The 17,687-nt window shown below is 42.4% G+C and overlaps 1 protein-coding gene across 5 annotated transcripts; it reads right to left on the bottom strand.

The window, feature by feature from the left end:
* Positions 1-1,731: 1,731 nt before the first annotated feature.
* On the bottom strand, positions 1,732-11,733 carry nfil3 (nuclear factor, interleukin 3 regulated). Of its 5 annotated transcripts, XM_055632863.1 has the most exons (3): positions 11,501-11,733; positions 10,301-10,389; positions 1,732-3,802 (listed from the first exon to the last, which is right to left on the bottom strand). In XM_055632863.1, exon 3 carries the CDS (start codon positions 3,536-3,538, stop codon positions 2,027-2,029), a length of 1,512 nt encoding a protein of 503 aa, XP_055488838.1. In that variant the 5' UTR covers positions 3,539-3,802; positions 10,301-10,389; positions 11,501-11,733; the 3' UTR covers positions 1,732-2,026. The 5 variants fall into 5 exon arrangements, with proteins under 5 accessions (XP_055488838.1, XP_055488837.1, XP_055488841.1 ...); XM_055632862.1 differs by lacking the exon at positions 10,301-10,389 and having other exon boundaries at positions 11,501-11,704; XM_055632866.1 differs by lacking the exons at positions 10,301-10,389; positions 11,501-11,733 and adding an exon at positions 10,164-10,182.
* Between the last annotated feature and the right edge of the window lie 5,954 nt (positions 11,734-17,687).

Here is a 17,687-nt window from a genome sequence, read left to right as displayed (position 1 = left end):
TTCCTTCTCACTAGAGATGGTGCCTGTCCCGCTGAGTTACTCCAGCTTTTTGTATCTATCTTCGGTATCCTCAGTCTATTTTTATTTCCATTGATTTTGTCCCTGTCAGTAAACACACAAATAACGATACAGTAACCATACCTCCAAGGCATTGCAATGAGTGATGTTGAAGGAGATTAATTAATATGAACATTTATTTTCTTACCCTGCCTAGTTAGAATGGGGATGAGGATGTCACAATCAATGGCAAGTTATGATAAAGGCTTTAAGTATTAGTGGATGTTACATTTTTTATAGAGAATCATTGCAAATAAAGAGGATTGCTTGTCATTTTTCAAATTCTCTTGAGTGACCTGCTTTGGAGGAACAGGCAGCTTTTGGTTTTTTTTTTGGAGATACAGCACGGAAATAGTCCCTTCGGCCCACCGAATCTGCACCGATCAGTGATCCCTGCACATTAACACTATTCTATACACACACACACACACGAGGGACAATTTTACATTTATACCAAGCCAATTATACTGCAAACCTGTGGTGTCTTTGGAGTGTGGGAGGAAACCAAAGATCTCAGAGAAAATCTACGCCGTCACGGGGAGAACATACAAACTCCGTACAGACAGCACCCGTAGTCGGGATCCAAGCTGGGTTTCTGCCTATAGGTCAGGTGTTCATAGCCCAAGATAGGTCAGTCTGTATTCCACAGATTATTAATTTAAATCTGAGTGATTAAACAGAATAGAATATAAAGATAGTGACAGCCATGGCGACCATGGATGTCCCAAATTATTTTTTAAAAGTATTTTTGCTTAGGCTAGTGTAATTTCAGGAAGGATAGTGATCAGTCTAATCCAGTGACTCCTGATTGCTGATCAACTGTGTTGTGGTTGCCTTTAAAAAGGACAATTAAATGCCCACTCTGTTCAAATACAATAGGAACACAAAATGCACGTCAGCCAACCACAATGCCCACATCCTGCAAATAATAAAAACTAGGACTAAGATATTTTTTAGATACAGTCAAGAGAGTTTTATTTACCATCTAAACATGATTTTATATATGTGGAGCTGGCCTGTGACAGTTTTTATGCTGACACTAGATTATAAAAATTGAATAAAATCTTCATTTAATTCAGCACTTGGGAACAGGAACCAAATTTAATTTTATGAAAGAAAAAAATCCTTTAAAATTCAAGTTGAAATAAACCTGGGTTTATTCCTGACTATGGGTGCTGTCTGTAAGGAGTTTGTACATTCTCCCCGTGACCTGCGTGGGTTTTCTCCGGGAGCTCCAGTTTCCTCCCACAGGCCAAAGAGGAACAGACGACGTAAGCTAATTGGCTTGGTAAAATTGTAAATTTTCCCGAGTGTGTGTAGGATAGTATTAGCTGGTCGGTGCAGACTCGGTAGGCCGAAAGGGCCTGTTTCCACTCTGTAGCTCTAAACTAAACATGAATAGCACTTTAACAATAAAATATTGTTGTGCAACTTTAATTCGCCGATCTTCAATTTTAATTTTGTAAATATGCTGATGATCTTCAATTATAATTTTGTAAATATACTAAATTACTCAAGATCCAGGGGAATTATTTTTACATTTCGAGTTCAGCCAGCTATGTTCCAGGCAATGGTATTTAAACAATTGGATGTAACAGAACCTTCATATTTGCAAACTGAAATACAAACAATTTTTGCATAATTTCCCATATTCAACAAAAATTAGGCGTCTCGTTATTCATCAACAGTTTAATTATTGTACCTGATATTTTGCTTTTTGATGTCTGATAAAACAAAAAGGTAAAAGATTCATCTGTAGCATTGAATCAGGCATTTGAATGTACAGAAGTGAATGTTTTCATCAGACTATGTTTATCACAAAGTCACAAAAGACAAATTTCATAATGTACAATTCAGAACGTACATAAGCATTTACAAGAAATCACAATTTAACTACAGTGAAATGACAACAGTTCCAGTGAAAATTTAGCATAATATAAAATGTACTACTCTACTTCATTTTAGAATCTTAGTTGGCAAGTCTTTTCTTGGTAGTGCATTTGCCAGTGTCTGAAGCAGTAACCTGCTGCTTTTCTATCAGTTTTTTCAATGATGCAACTTCTGCACTTAAGTTTGCAATTCCTTGTTTTAAGTACAAGTTCTCAGATTCCAAGCGTGCCCCTTGGTGAATGCCATTGCAAGCAGAGTCCTTCCCAGAATTAACCAATTGGTTTGTTAGTGCAACTGGAGAGCATGGCTGAACATTTTTATATGCCCCTTCCAATTTCTCTTCAATCTCCTTTTGACGCCAGAGTTCTGGTTTCTGAGACCAATCATTGATGCTTGCAACCTGAATAGACAAAGGAGCAAGAGAAGAGTGTACTGGCTTTGAAGAATTGCATTTAAACATTGTCGCACTGTCTAATGAGCAAGATTTTTCAGTGGAAATATTGCTGGCAGATGGTTGTTTCCCTGTCGTTGCATAATGTGCCTCCGCATTCTCTACTTTAATCTGCATTGCTCTAGCCTTGATGCGAAGCTTGTGAGGCAGTGCAGAAGAATTTGAGTCATGAAACTTAACCGTGGCAATGCTCACAGTTTTTGGTTCTACAGGAGAGGGTATTGGACCTTTTGGTACACGCTGTTCATCTTCTCCATCTTCTTCAGATGTATTTTTCCCTTGGATGCCTTCATCGGCTTCTGATGTTCCTGGGGAATTACTTGATGATCTAGTAATCTGTAAAGAAGGTGGTGAATGGGTATAATTTCCATTGAAAGCATTCCCAATGTAGTTCCTGTACACAGTTGCAATATATGAACCATTATCCTCACTGGGTTCCCTTAAGCAGGTCCCGGTATCTAGTTTGAATTCCAGAGGTTCTTTTTTTATAACATTGAAAGTACTGGTTGGGCTTTTGCATGCAACTTGGAGAAGGGGACTTTCCCTGGCATTTGAAGACGTTTCCGAAACATCTGACAATGAACTTGGTGGAGAGTGTTTAATGACGGAAATACAGCCATTTGCAAGGAAATTATGTTCATGTTCTGGTTGGAAAGCAGCTAAATTTATGTTGGAGGGTTTATAGTCTTGAAAACATGGCCCTGGAGAATTTCCAAGATTCTGTATTTCCTGGGCATAAAATGCCGCAGTAATTAATCCGAATTTTAATTTCAAAGCTAAAAGCTCCGACTTCAGTCTTACATTTTCCTCACCTAATGCCATAAGTTTGTTCTCCAAAACCATATCATTCAAACGCCGCTTCTCACGTGACCTTTTGGCCGCTTCGTTATTTTTTCTTCTCTTCTCCCAGTATAGTGCATCTTTCTTCTCATCAGGGATGAATTCCCGCTTTCTGCGACAAGTCGAAGACTTTTGTTTGAGAGACCCAATGCTCATGTCATCACTCATCATACTGTCATCTGCAGATAAAGTCTCTGCACTGTTTTCAAAAGCAGGAGCTAATACCATCATTTGTTCCCCAGAAACGCAAGATCCAACCAATCCTGTATTTTTCTGGAGAGCTGGTCTCTGTGCTTCCATTATGTCAACTTTGTCCTCACGTGTATGTACGGCTGATGGGACAAAAATGTTCTTAACTATTTTCTAGAATATACCTCATTGAAAATGTTTCTTCCATTAGCTGGCTTCTACTTCCAAACCTTCACTGTTTGCAACACAAATGAAATCTGAAACCTTAATTGCACCCAGATCTTCATTACCGGTTGGATTTCAAAACAGCTGCAAGATTTATTGTTGGACTTGATAGAAGAAGTCTTTCAATTACGCTGTGATTTTATCGACATCCTGGAAGAAAGAAAATTAAACAAATTAATCATTTTGAAACAAATGCCACGTTAAAGAATTGCCAAGAATTTCATTTTCTGCTGGCAGTGCTAAACTCTCGAGAGTGTATTACAGATAGCCTCCAGAACTCTTTGACATCAATGACACTCAATTATACAGTGCATTTAGCTTTACCAATCTGGCATGAAGTTCCAGGCATACATTATCATCAAATTTTCAATTTCATAGACCTATTTCACCTTTATTAAGACTTAAAATCTGCAATTAGAAAACACCATGGAGCCATTTGTGCTTTTTATTATTATGGGAGAAATCAGGCAGCAACTCCTGGAGTTTAAATGAAAATCCTCAGGTTGCTACAGTGATTCACTGGCAGATTTGCAATTTTCTCCAGCCTAATTGTCAAGTTCACAAACATAAGAACCTCTGGTATTTACAAACTACTCTTGCTGTAAAAATAATATTTAAAAGATTGCACTCTTGTGAGAGGTAGACATTTTAAAGATATAATTACTGATTAAAAAAGCTGATTTCATGTTTGTAATTATGCGACTTGCTTTTTAACTAAAACGTTTTGGTTAAAGAACAGACCACATCCCATCCAGAATTCATGATAAAATGTGGATTACAATAATGGCTTCTACTTCAGTTTTATTTTAAACTGAGATGGCCTATTTATCCAGCTTGCAGGTGCCGACACCACAGTTGTGTGATACCAGAGGTCCCAGGGAGCTGTCAGCACCAGAAGTGGCAATATTCACAGCACAGGGATTGCTGGGTCTTTGTAGACAGCTTTCCTCAAGGTGGGTAGTGAGTGCCACAGTCCACATTATCAGGATGAAATACGAGCCAATACGTCCCAATATATACAAGTTCCATCAATGCACGCATATTCTCTAACAATTATTTGGGAACAATATTTTTTTTAAGACTCAGAGTGCTGGAGTAGCTCAGCGGATCAGACAGCATCCCAGAAAAAACATGGGTAGGGGATGGTTCAGCTTGGTACGCTTCTTCAGACTCAAGATCCAGTTTGAGATGCTACCTGGTTTGCTGTACTACTCCACTTCTCTGTGCCTTATTTTGTAAACCAGCATCTGCATTTCCTCGTTTCGACAATAATTCTAAAACTACTATGTAGACGCATGTAAATTTCTATAAATGGCGTCCTAAACGGTAAAACTAAATTTCTTTAAAGTATAGTCTTAAACCTTTTCTTAAACAAAATACCCCAGCATTATTTTTGGCATGACTACTTCTCTATTGCAGTCATCTCCTCAAACAAATGGTTTTGTCAGTTTCTTTTTAACAGCATCCGTCCCTCAATTTGCAAAGCATACTTGGCTAATAAAGAATGATTATGAATTCCAAAAGGCATCCAGGAATTGGGGAAGCCCTTTTTGTATTTGTATCACTAATAGATACTGATAGACCACAACTGAAGCTGCAACCATTACACTGACAATCTTTCTAACTCTATATCGAGAGGTCAGAAGTACATAGCAACAAGAACTCAGGCCAAAACACAGACGAGATAAGAATACAAGGACACCAAACACGACACTGCTGATTAAAAAAAGATTAAAAAATGTTGTTACATTACATCATGTACTGTAGTCAGTTTGCCTGAAAGGACTAATTTGTATTTTTACCAGTCTGTTTCTTGAAAGATATACATGCTGAAAATAACCACATACTCAATAAATATTATTTTTGTTAGTCATAACTTGGAAAATTACTCAGTAAGCCTGGATCCCACCAAGTTAAATCCCAGGAGTGATTACTAGTGGAAATGATTGCTAGCAATTCTTAGAATAACCAGTCAGTCTTCTTTGTGTAAAAAAAATGATCAAATACAGTATCAGATGAAAAGTGATATTTGACTGCTGAACCTTTTACATATTAACAGAGCAAGTTTATAAATAATGACAGCGCAATAGAGGAAGTATTGTGCAGCTTCACTGGCCCGTATAGAACAAAAGTAGGAGGTTCACTGCTTTTGTTTAAAATGTTTTCCAAGTAATCATACCTAATTAATATAAAATAAATAGTCCTGCATCACTGATGAATCAAACAATATTTAAACCATGAGATGAGCTGCTTTTACTAATTATAATTGTTCTCTGTGTACACTGACTTTTGTGACGGTTAACTAAAAGATTGTTTTTGCTTTTCTTAAATTAAAAGCAACGCAGATGATTGATTGTTCTCTGAAACAGGTGGATTTATCCTGGTAGTGGGTTGCTGTCACTATTGATAAAATACAATGCTGATGAATCAGAGTTAAGAAAAGATATGAAGCAACGTAAATTCCCTTTCCCCATCTCCAATTAAATATTTATTAATATACATATTTAAACATGATAGTCCTATTTCTGCGCAAATGTGCCTTCTCCAAATTCTATGCTTTTTGAAATTAAAACAAATTTTAAGAATTATAATCATTTTTATGAACTATAACCATTTCCAACTACTACAACATCTAAAACAGGACTGGCGATTTATAAATGTTGGCTATTAATCTGTTTGCCCTCTAACTGAACATGGTGGAGATGGCCAGTTCCAGACAAAGAAAATATCAATTGCACATATTTCAATGGTTAGATTCTAGGAAACTTCACAGAATCTTTATGAAAATTAATTTAATTGGAGTTAAGGATTTCCAACTGATTTTATTCAATTTTCAAAATCCATCTTTAAAGTATTTCTGAGTATAAATTTGATACTGACAGATCCTTCATTTGCTTTTCTAAAAGTTTAATCTACAATTCAGATACATGTAAAAATAACTGTCTTGATTATCCTAATGGTTAAACGCTCTTAACATGGGATGACAATTTTCCATTTAACAATATTATTAATTGTCTATTTCATCTATCATTAACTTTCAACTTCAAAGCAATAGCTTACCAAACAAATCCATATGATTTTGCATATTTTAATGCGGATTTTCACTACTTGGTAGAGCACTTCTCTATTTTTTATTGTTAAATAATTTCTGCAAAGGAAGTTCCCAGAAACGGTTGATTATTTGAAATCATGAGTTACTTTTCACAATAAATAAACTAGTCAGCTGTTAAAACATGAAAATATCAATTCAGTTCTTCAGGGTCGATGCTTAAATGGGAACAAAAAAACATATTTAAAAATAATTCAACAATAATTCCCTGATAAATTTATGATTTATGTGGGGACATTTCCCATTCTTGTTGTAAATGGTATGATGAATTTTAAGGTTTTTCAATAACTAGTTTAAATGTCAGAAGGCAAGTGACGGGCTGAGAAATAATATCCTGGTCAAATGTGTTTATTAATGCTGCAGTCAGGGTAACAATAACATATAACTATAACATTCCATGTCCACTAGCTTAGAAATATATTATCTTCAAACATGCCAATATCTAACATCATTATCAATTCCCTAACAAATTGATGGTCTTTATTCTCCACAGAAATGTGCTAAAAATAATTTAATTAAGTAATGCATTCAAATGTTTATTTATTTAACTATTTATCATTGAGTTACAGAAAGATATAGAAAGGAAATGGGCACTGGCCTACCAATCATGAGCCATCTAATTTTACTTTTATTCTCCCCCACACTCTCTTCACTTTCCTCACATTATTTCAGATTGAAGATTAGCCTACCAACCAGCACATCTTTGGGATGTAGGAGGAAACCAGACCACCCAGAGAAAATCCACATGGCCAAACTCCAGAGACGGAACCCAGGGTCAGGATTAAACCTGGGTCTCTGGCACTGTGAGGATTTACTAACTAACTGCACCACTATGCCACCCAGAAATATCAACTCAATTCCCAACTTCCTCAAACTCTTCATACACCAATTCATTGAATGTAAATACTTTCATTAAAAAAATTCAAGTTATGACATTTGCTGAACTACAAAAAAAATGTCACAATTGTTAGGTCGCAATGATATAACCTGTTTCCACAAAAGTGTTCTATATTTGTAAGGAGAAAGCAAGCAGACTTACATTTTAAAGGTTTATTCATAATTAGAAACAATATATGTAATATAATCCTTGTTTATCTTTATTCTATAAAACCTTGCCGTAAAAAACAAAAAATGTTCTACAAGTACCCATTGACACTGTGCTTATTGTATTACTCAACTGTAACTATGACCCTATTTCTATTTACAGAATAGGATGAAATGATGATAAAGCAAACATTTCATTTCTTTGTTTGTTTTGAGAATGAAAATGGTTAAAGCCCCACACTCGTATGAATAGAATAATTGACACAATTCAGATACTTATAGTTAATACGTTGCTTCCATTTTCTTAATGCTTATAGATAATATTTGTAAATATTGAGGTTCATTAACAATTTTCTTGCTAAAGGAAGATATGTATACCGAGAATCCACTTCCATTTAATATTACTTGCAATAAAATGCACATAAGATTCTAACGTTAGATTCATGATGTGAAGTTTGCTTGCTGGCAATAAATCAAATGAGAAATATAATAGGATTGAGCTGTTGGTCCGAAAGGCAGTAAAAGTGCAGCAACTGCTTAAACAGTAACAATGATTATAACAACAGAAGAAAAAGGAATAGTAATAGACCATGGAGTCCCTTGAGCTGCTCCAACACCTTCAAAAAAACCTTGGTTGATTTACAATAACACCATTTTCCTGGTCTGTCCGTATATCTCTCAATTCCACTCATACGGATGGAGAATTACAAAAGTGAACAAAATTTCACCTTACTCCAGTCTGAAATGTATTTTATTTTGCAAACAGTGAATCCTAACTCTAGATTCCTGAACAAGGAGAAATGTATTTCCTTCAACTATCCTGCTGAGCTCTGTGACAATTTTACAGTGAAATCAATGTTCTGAACTTTTAATAAAATGGCATACTCTACTCAATCACCCCCACATCACAGACCTGCCACCCAAGGAACCAACCTGGAGAATGTTCGCTGCACTCCCTCTATAGCAGGTATAGAGGATATAAATGATATATCAGGTATATATATAGGAGTTATAGAGGATATTTCACACTGGATACTCCATGTGAGGTTCCACAAACTATCTCTGGATACCTTAAAGCATCTTCACTCAAATGGACATTGAGGTAGATAGATAGGCAGTGGGGAATCATGACACTATCATAACTCAGGGCTTTTAGATTAAAATACACACTGATAAAGTGCTGGAATTCCGCTGGCAGCATTTAGCAGGGATTGGATACTGAGAAAAGACCCGCACCACCACATTAAAATTCACATGGATTAGAATGACTATCCTTGATCCACATGCTGGGTAAACCTATTCAAATTTGGTTTCAATTCAGAATCTATCTGAAGAGTCCCAAACCGATAGGTCGCCTATCTATTTCCACCACAGATGCTGCCTGTCCCGCTGAGTTTTCAGGCGCTTTGCGTTTTGCTCAAGATTCCAGCATCAGCAGTCTCCTTCGCCTCAATTGAAATTTTAATTGGCATCAGAAAACACTGGTCTCCGAGTGTCCACGGTTCCGATTAGTACGTATAATTCAATTCGCCTTTCCTCCTAATTTCTTCACAACGTTAAACGTTAGAGCAAAAACTTCCCGATTCTGCTCTTAATCACAGGTATTGCAATGAAGATAATCGTGGCGCCCTCTTGAGACGAGTACCCGCGTTGCAACTCAGCGGTCCACTCCAACGCTGTTGATGACAACACCACGAACCAGGAAAATAAAGCCATTATACAAATGACCTACTTAGCCAGCCATATACACAATTGACTCCTGCTGTCAGGTCAACAATAATAGTGACACACATTTCAAACGCTATAATGTAACAAAGCAACAGAACGAATGCAACCAAAATAGCCTGACTGGGAAAACTAATATGCAAAGGGAAATCGGTTTGTCTGTTTCGAAAGATTGAATTAAACAGATTCAACTGCCGTGGACATTAATATTTGAATTAATATTTTTATAATTGCATATTGTACAAAATAAATTGATCTTTTTTTTTAAAAAAAAACTAAAGTTAGGGGGTTTCTCTGAAGTCATTGACAATTTACGAGATATGGAAAAAGAAACCCACATATTTATCATTAGGAAATAAAACCATCATACCGAGTGAATCGAGGCCATCTATCACAAAGAGAACTGGAGTGGAGAACTTTTGCTAAACTAACAGGTCCACCATGAAAATAAGGTCTTGAATAAGCTGCTTTCCTCTTATTTATGGTATGCTTCAGCCAATGCCCTACCACCACTCTGTCTCTCTTGCTCCCACTAGACGTCTCGATAACGTTCAATGTGTTTATCGCTGCACTGATGAAATGTTCTGGACCGATATGTCAGTCCAGAAGCGATTGCCTCACAATATAATGTACCTCTGTATGTGTTTGTGTGTGTGTGTGTTTCCTTTCCCTCTCATTGGATTGCGACAGTGAGAGTCAGAATACGTGACTAAAGCTGCATCCAAGCTGATCCTGCGGCTGATTCATCCTCATTCAGATCTTCGACTTACTCTTCACTCCAATCCACCCCGAACAAAGGAATGCAGCCGCTGCCCTTCACGTGTTCCCGATACCAACGCCTACAACATACTCCTTTGTACTGGAGGGGAAGAAAAACACAAAAGCTGCGGCATATGACTGAAAACTTTACACATAAACCAACATTCCACTCGTGTTTTTCGAGCAAAGAACTGGGAAAGGGATTTAGATCCGTTAAATTCCAACAATTTAAAATGTTTTTTCACTTTAAGCAATTAATTCTTGGTCGCCCCAAACAATCCTCGTTCCCTTTCCAAGACATACTACCTCCCTGCTTTACAATAGTTACGCGGTTAACATTGTCTCTTTCGACTTTCAGTTTCCTCCACTCCCGATTAGATTGTGCAACATTTTCTAACAGGCTCTCTTCAAAGGGCCGGGAGAACCAGTCGGCTCAATGCGTGGTGCCTTTGAGCGATGCGAGTAACACAAGGTGATGAAAACACTCGGATTTTTACATTAAATAGGCAACCCTTAGCGTTTCCAACCAACAGATTATACATATCTGCTTCACCATTTAAAAATACTCTAATTTTGTTACAAGAAAAGGACAAGACAGTATTGCACCCGCGTCTTAATTTCCTAATAGCAGGATTACAAAAGCGTCCATTCAGCTTCTCGCTGCTGCCAGCGTTTAATAATGGCTATATTATGCAATGTTTCCAGGAACAAGCCCTCCAAGTACAAGTCACAGGATGTGCTCGGCAGGCGAACAATCTATTAATAATAGCGTAATAATGTCATAAAATATATACAGTAGAAAGGGAAATTCATCACATTAAGGCTAATTTGTCTGTGGGCACAGCGCCCAGCGCCAACCTGTTTGTTCGGCAATGCATATGCAAGATCTAGACCAAGGGCATCCCAACTCCTTGTTACAAAATTATTCATCTACCGCGGTCTTTTATGTGTTGTGGGACCCCTCTCTAATTCTGTGCTTACACCACCGAACATGTAGACGCTCGTTGCCGGCACTAGCAGCGCTCCCATGGTTACATAATAGTGTCTCCGCTATGGATAGATATTATAATTAGATAATTTATATATAGAAGCTGCTCGTCACAGCGAGACGTGCAACGTTGCCTCCCCAGGAGCGCTGCGCCTTTAGGCGGAGATTAAATCAATGTTAATACACACCACACCATAAGGTAACAGACGAAACTATTCCTTACCTCGCCAAACACCAGCAGAGGCGATCAGTAAATGTCTAAGCAAAGCTGGCTGAGAGCAGTGGAAGTATCCCGCGTTTACTTTGTAGCTCTCTGTCTCTCTCTTCCACTTCCCATTGAAACCTCGCCTTGCCTCTCCACAAAAAAGCCGCTCGTTCGTCTGCTGCTGCTGCTGCTGATGGTGGTGGTGCCCGAGATGTGTGTTAGTAGGTCAGCCGCCGAGCAACCAAGACTGAGAGAGTGGGGGGAAATAAGGAAGCGCCTGATTGACAATGAGCTCGTCCGCACAGCGAAAGGGAGCAGCCACACTAGGCACAAGGGAGCGGCCAATGCGGCCGTAACCCAGCCGCGGAGAGGGCGGGCGCTGAGATCGTGCCGGGTAAGGTTGAAAAACAGCACATTATCACACAGGCTGTTGCATAACTGGAGAGACATAGAGTTACGGACGCAGACGGTGGAAGGGTGGGTGCTGATCTCACTGAACTGCTATTTAGGTAATATCCAGTGGGGGACTCTGCCAAATCGTCCTTAAGGTGGTCCGATTCACCGAGAGGACGTGCATAGGGCAAGACCCGGAGAGATTCAAATTGTGTGATTGTGCTGGGAACTTTGTTTTAGAAAAACTAAAAATGCGCTTTAAAAGAAAGTGAAAAACTTGTGGAAGTTATTTTCCCCACATGTTATACAAGCCGCCAGACAACAGCTCCACAAATTTACTGGGATAAAAAAATAATAAAAAAATAAAATAACAAAGCGTTTGATGTATACCAACCTACAATTTCATATGAATTCGCTGTTAAATATCAAGGACATTTGGACGTACAGTATATGTGCGGCCAAGGAACAAGCTTAACCACACATGACACGCCGCATGTGCTTACGATTCACCTTGATATTTCATACCAATTTACTTTGCTTCTTATATCATCACTCCATCCCACTGCTGGACCATCAGACCCTCGCGGAAGATTGGCCGGAAGGGCGTGAAGTGACTAATTCTGTTGCATTTAATTGTAAGTGGGTTCATGCACTGCCAGGCTGCTTGCAAATTTAATGGCCCAAAGGAATCCATGTTGCACATCAGTTCAGAGTGCGAAAGGTTGCACCCCTCTCTTCCATTATCTCATGAGGCATCTCTTCAATTTCCGGCTGTACTTCAGTTCCTCCTTCCTGATCATGTGGGAGTGGAGGTGCAGGGGGAGCAAATTGACGGGACTGCTCATGAGGCTGCTCCAAGGGCGGGCCATGGCGGCATCAACAGGGCTGGATTTAGATGAAGAGAGGCCCTAGGCTAGTTCACTAGTGAGCACCCCCCCCCCCCCCCCCCCCAATCCCCCACCCCCACGACTAGAGGACCATGACTACCTGACAGTGACAGTGTGACACTTTTAGATCCTACTGTATGTTGTCATTAAACAGTTGGTTTTAAAATACATATTGGATTCACCGCGGAGCGTGCGATGCCTTATCTGGATCGCTGTTTGAAGCTCCGGAGTGTTGGGCCTGCTGATTCAACATCATGGAGCTGTGGTTTGCAGAGCTCCCAGCCTCGGGCCGCGCTGTTTTCAACATCGCATAGCTCTGGGATCCCTTTGCCAACGGCCGCCAGCGTGAATCTCCGCCCAGCTCAGCCTGTGGACTTCGGGAGCCGTGGTCTGCTGTAGGAAGTGGCCGATTCGGAAGTCCAAGCCACTGAGAATGTTCTCCCGTTCCGACGTCGGATGGTGACCCCAAATTTCACTGCATACCTCAAAGGCATCGGATATTGTCTCAATACACCTTACAGGGATTCATCTGGGCTTCCTCTCTCTTCAATTGGTAGACGCATTTCAAAGTCTGTGGGGTCATGGTACAAGGATAAGTAGGAGGAGGTGTCTGAGAGTTGGTGCGTGGCCTCAGCCATGTAGAGATCAGCGGCCAGACTACCATGTCGGCGGGTTTGATAACCTAGTCTGGGTTGTTGCGGAGTGGATGGCTGTATGTTCAGTGGGAGAGAGGTTAGAGTGAGACAGGGGAGTGGAGAAGTTGAGGCGGTTGATGTCTCGTCGGCATTTTTAAATAAAAAGCTCTAAAGCCGGAAGATGGCCATGAGGGGGGGTCCAATAGGAGGGGGTCTGTTGGAGACGGGAAAAGGGATCATCAATGGGGGGCGGAGGACTCCTTCCCATGGAAGAACGCACTGAGGCGGAGGCGATGGAAGAACAGCTCCAAAAAACGTGGCGGGCGCGCAAACTGAAGTGAGGATGGAGGGGGACAAAGGTGAGGCCTCAGCTGAGGACAGACTGTTCGGTATCTGAGAGAGGGGGAGGTCATGGGGGATGGTGAACACACGGCAAGGGTGGGGGTTGGGGCCGGAGGAAGGTAGGTGAGTGGACTGAGGCCGAGGCAATGTCTGGTGGTGGGGGGGGGGTGGTGGGTGGGGGGTGGTCAGGGGGGAGGGGGGTTATGAGAACTGTAATGTGAGTGGGGAAGAGCTGGGGCCACATGGTTTGAGGGGGATGGGGAAGACCCAGTGGAAACATAGAAACATTGAAAATAGGTGCAGGAGTAGGCCATTCGGCCCTTCGAGCCTGCACCGCCATTCAATATGATCATGGCTGATCATCCACTGATGTGATCAGGGTTGGGGGCCCTGGCACTAGGACCCAGTGCAGTCAAACCCAGGGGAGTTGGAGTTTGCAGGTGGAAACTTCAGGCCCGGTGCTGAGTCCAGGATTCAGGTAAGGCGACGGCTGCAGTGTGCTGGAGAGCGGTGGAGTGGCGAGGGTCGATCAAGACAATGGTGGAAGACCGCGGGGAGTAGAGTCCGGGTCAGCGGGCGAAGAGTGGGAGGGGACGGTGGGTGGATGGTCGGTGGGGCGGCGACATTCGGTGAGCCTGGTGAGGTGGCGAGGTAAGTAGGCCCCGGTGCTGCAGCAATGTTCTGTGGACCTGGTGAGGCGACGAGGTTCGGCAGGCCCGGTGCAGCGGCGGTGGTGCAGCGGCGATGTTTGATGGACCCGGTTCGTCGGCGATGTTCGATGGGCCCGGTGAGGCGACGAGGTGAGTAGGCCCCGGTGCAGGGGCGAGGTGGGTAAGCCCCAGTGGGGCGGCGAGGTGGGTGAGCCCCAGTGGGGCGGCGAGGTTCGGTGGGCCGCTCCGCGATGGTACCTCAGTGCTGAAGCTGCAGCTCGAAGCTCTGGCTGGTCCCATCAGGAAAGGCCACGCCAATCCGAATGGTAGGCCGCGAGGAGGGGACAAAGATGCCGCTCGAAGGATGGACACATCCTCGTCCAGGTAGGGACTGGGAAAATGGTTAAATAAACTACATACCGTTTGCTTTGTCCTGCACTTGTGATCCGTGGTGGTGAAGGCGTCAAAGGAGATTTTAGTCACGTAAAACGGATTTTCGGCATTAGGTCTTTTAGTAGCAGTCCGAGGAAATCAAAGATCCAAGGATCTTTGGAGCAAATTCCTCTCCGACAATGAATATAAACCTCACCTGCATTCAGATGTGGTCTGATGTTGCATTTTCTTTTGAATGTATATTTTCTTAAACAGTCTGTTCAAGTTCAAGTGAGTTTATTGTCGTGTGTCCCTGATAGGACAATGAAATTCTTGCTTTGCTTCAGCACATCGGATCTTTGGAAAGAATGAGCGTTCTGCAGATCGGGAGGTCACCAGAGGTCACAGCAGGTTACAGCCGGTCACCGGCTTGCTTATGAAACCTCTCCGTCTCCCTCGCCCGATGGTAGAACATGGTGGCCGTTATCGTCGCACGGGCCATGCGATGAGTAGGTGGCCCTGGTGGCCATTACTCCGTCTGGGAGTGAGTCAAGTCACGCCCCTCCCTCCCGCTGCAAACCCAACGTGCTGTCAGTCGCGTTGCTCGTAAGTCCTTTGATAAAACCTTGCGACCCCCCCCCTCCTCTCCTCTCTCTCTCTCTCTCTCCCTCTCCCTCCCTCTCTCTCTCCCCCCCCCTCCCCTCTCCCCCCTCCCTCCCCCCTCCCTCTTCCCCCCTCCCTCTTCCCCCCCCCTCCCTCTTCCCCCCCTCCCTGTCCCCCCCCCCCTCCCCCTTCCCTCTCTGCCCTCACTCTCTACCCCCCCCCCCCCTCTCTCTCTAGACACGCCTGTGAGTTGGGGGCTATGCGTCAGTGGATAGTGCAGTTATGGGGTAAAAGGAGCAAATTAATAATATTAATATAATAGTTAGCGTTTGTGCGGGGGGGGTAGTTAGTGTGTGTGATGCCGCATGCTGTCCCCCCCAGCCCACCCGCCCCCCCCCTTGCAACCGTGCGTTGCGGGAACAGACCCAACGGGTCTGCACTTGATCTAGTATCTATTAAAACTGTGTGTGTGTGTGTGTGTGTGTGTGTGTGTGTGTGTGTGTGTGTGTGTGTGTGTGTGTGTGTGTGTGTGTGTGTGTGTGTGTGTGTGTGTGTGTGTGTGTGATTTTGCATGTGAAACGTATTTCCTCGAAAAACAGACGCAAAAACGCGGAGATTTTTACAATTTCGGTAGGGATTTAACTTACGATTTCATAAATGCACTCTTCTAGATTTTCCCAGATTTTGAATAAAATTGTTCACAAAACATCAGAAATGTTTTAAATCAAATTGCTGCATGAGCCAAAGTGCCACCTCACAGATGTGCAATCACAATGGATCTCATTTACATATGCCATCACAATGGGACAGGTGAGGGAGATTGGAACCTTCACAGGGTCCCACTAAAATCAAACTTCTGCACGAGTCACAGCGCCATCTCACAGGTGTCTAATCACAATGGCACCTGGCCCAACTGGCTCCGCCCGGCCCCCCACAGCCTGCCTGGTGGCCCCGTCCACTGACCTCACAATGCCTTTGCTCCTGGACCAACTGGCCCTACCTAACCTGCCTGGTGCCCCCCCCCCCCCCCCCCCCCCCCCCCCCCAGCCTGTCTGCTTGTCCTGGCCCCCCAGCTGCCAGGTTGTAGATTCCATTGGTTTTCATTGAATTGAATTATTTATCACTTAACATCACTAATTCTTAACATTAACTTTTAATTTCAAAGACAGTTTAAAAAAAAAATTTCTGTATTCATTGACAGCTTAGATCGGACCCGCTTTGTGTGTGTGTGATGCGGCAGGCTGCTCCCCTGAATTCTATAGAGCTGCCGCCAGCTTTCGTGCATGAGACGCGCACGCTTCATTTCCAGAACATTCAGAACGCGTGATGCACGGTTGCATTTCACTCTCTGTCTCTCCCCCTCTCGCTCTCTCCCCATCTCTCTCCCCCACCTCTCTCTCTCTCCCCCCCCCCCCTCTCTCTCCCCCTTCCTTCTCCCCACCCCACTGCCCTCCCCCACCCTCTCTCTCCCCTAAACCCCCTTCCTCAACCACACTTTGGGGGAACAGACCCAATGAGTCTGCACTTGATCTAGTGCCCATATAAAGGTTCCATGCTTTAATTTGGAGTTGTTATTACTTTACGATCTTAAGAAAGATGAAAATAGTGTGAGATGTTTTGTATCAATGAACCTTCATTATTTGGATTGCTAGTTCTGGTATCTGGTGGATTGATGGGAAATTTCAACATCTGGTGCCCTTGCCAAAATAGGCATAAGTATTGCACAACTATTTGGCATGGGAATCCAAACCAACCAACATTTCAAATGGTGCGTGCCAATTTTTCATCTTCAAACCATTTTTTTGAAGATATTAGATCAAATAAGAACATAAGGCAGAGGAGCAGATGTAGGCCATTGGCCCCTTGAGCCTCCTCTGCCATTCATTGCGATGGCTGATCTTCCATCCCATAGAAAACATAGAAACATAGAAATTAGGTGCAGGAATAGGCCAATCGGCCCTTCGAGCCTGCACCGCCATTTAATATGATCATGGCTGATCATCCAACTCAGTATCCCGTACCTGCCTTCTCTCCATACCCTCTGATCCCCTTGGCCACAAGGGCCACATCTAACTCCCTCTTAAATATAGCCAATGAACTGGCCTCAACTACCCTCTGTGGCAGAGAGTTCCAGAGATTCACCATTCTCTGTGTGAAAAAAGTTCTCCTCATCTCGGTTTTAAAGGATTTCCCCCTTATCCTTAAGCTGTGACCCCTTGTCCTGGACTTCCCCAACATCGGGAACAATCTTCCTGCATCTAGCCTGTCCAACCCCTTAAAAATTTTGTAAGTTTCTATAAGATCCCCTCTCAATCTCCTAAAT

This window comes from Leucoraja erinacea, chromosome 3, assembly GCF_028641065.1.
Source record: "Leucoraja erinacea ecotype New England chromosome 3, Leri_hhj_1, whole genome shotgun sequence".
In the NCBI taxonomy this organism is placed as follows: Eukaryota; Metazoa; Chordata; class Chondrichthyes; order Rajiformes; family Rajidae; genus Leucoraja; species Leucoraja erinaceus.
This window is presented reverse-complemented; position numbering and strand designations above follow the sequence as displayed.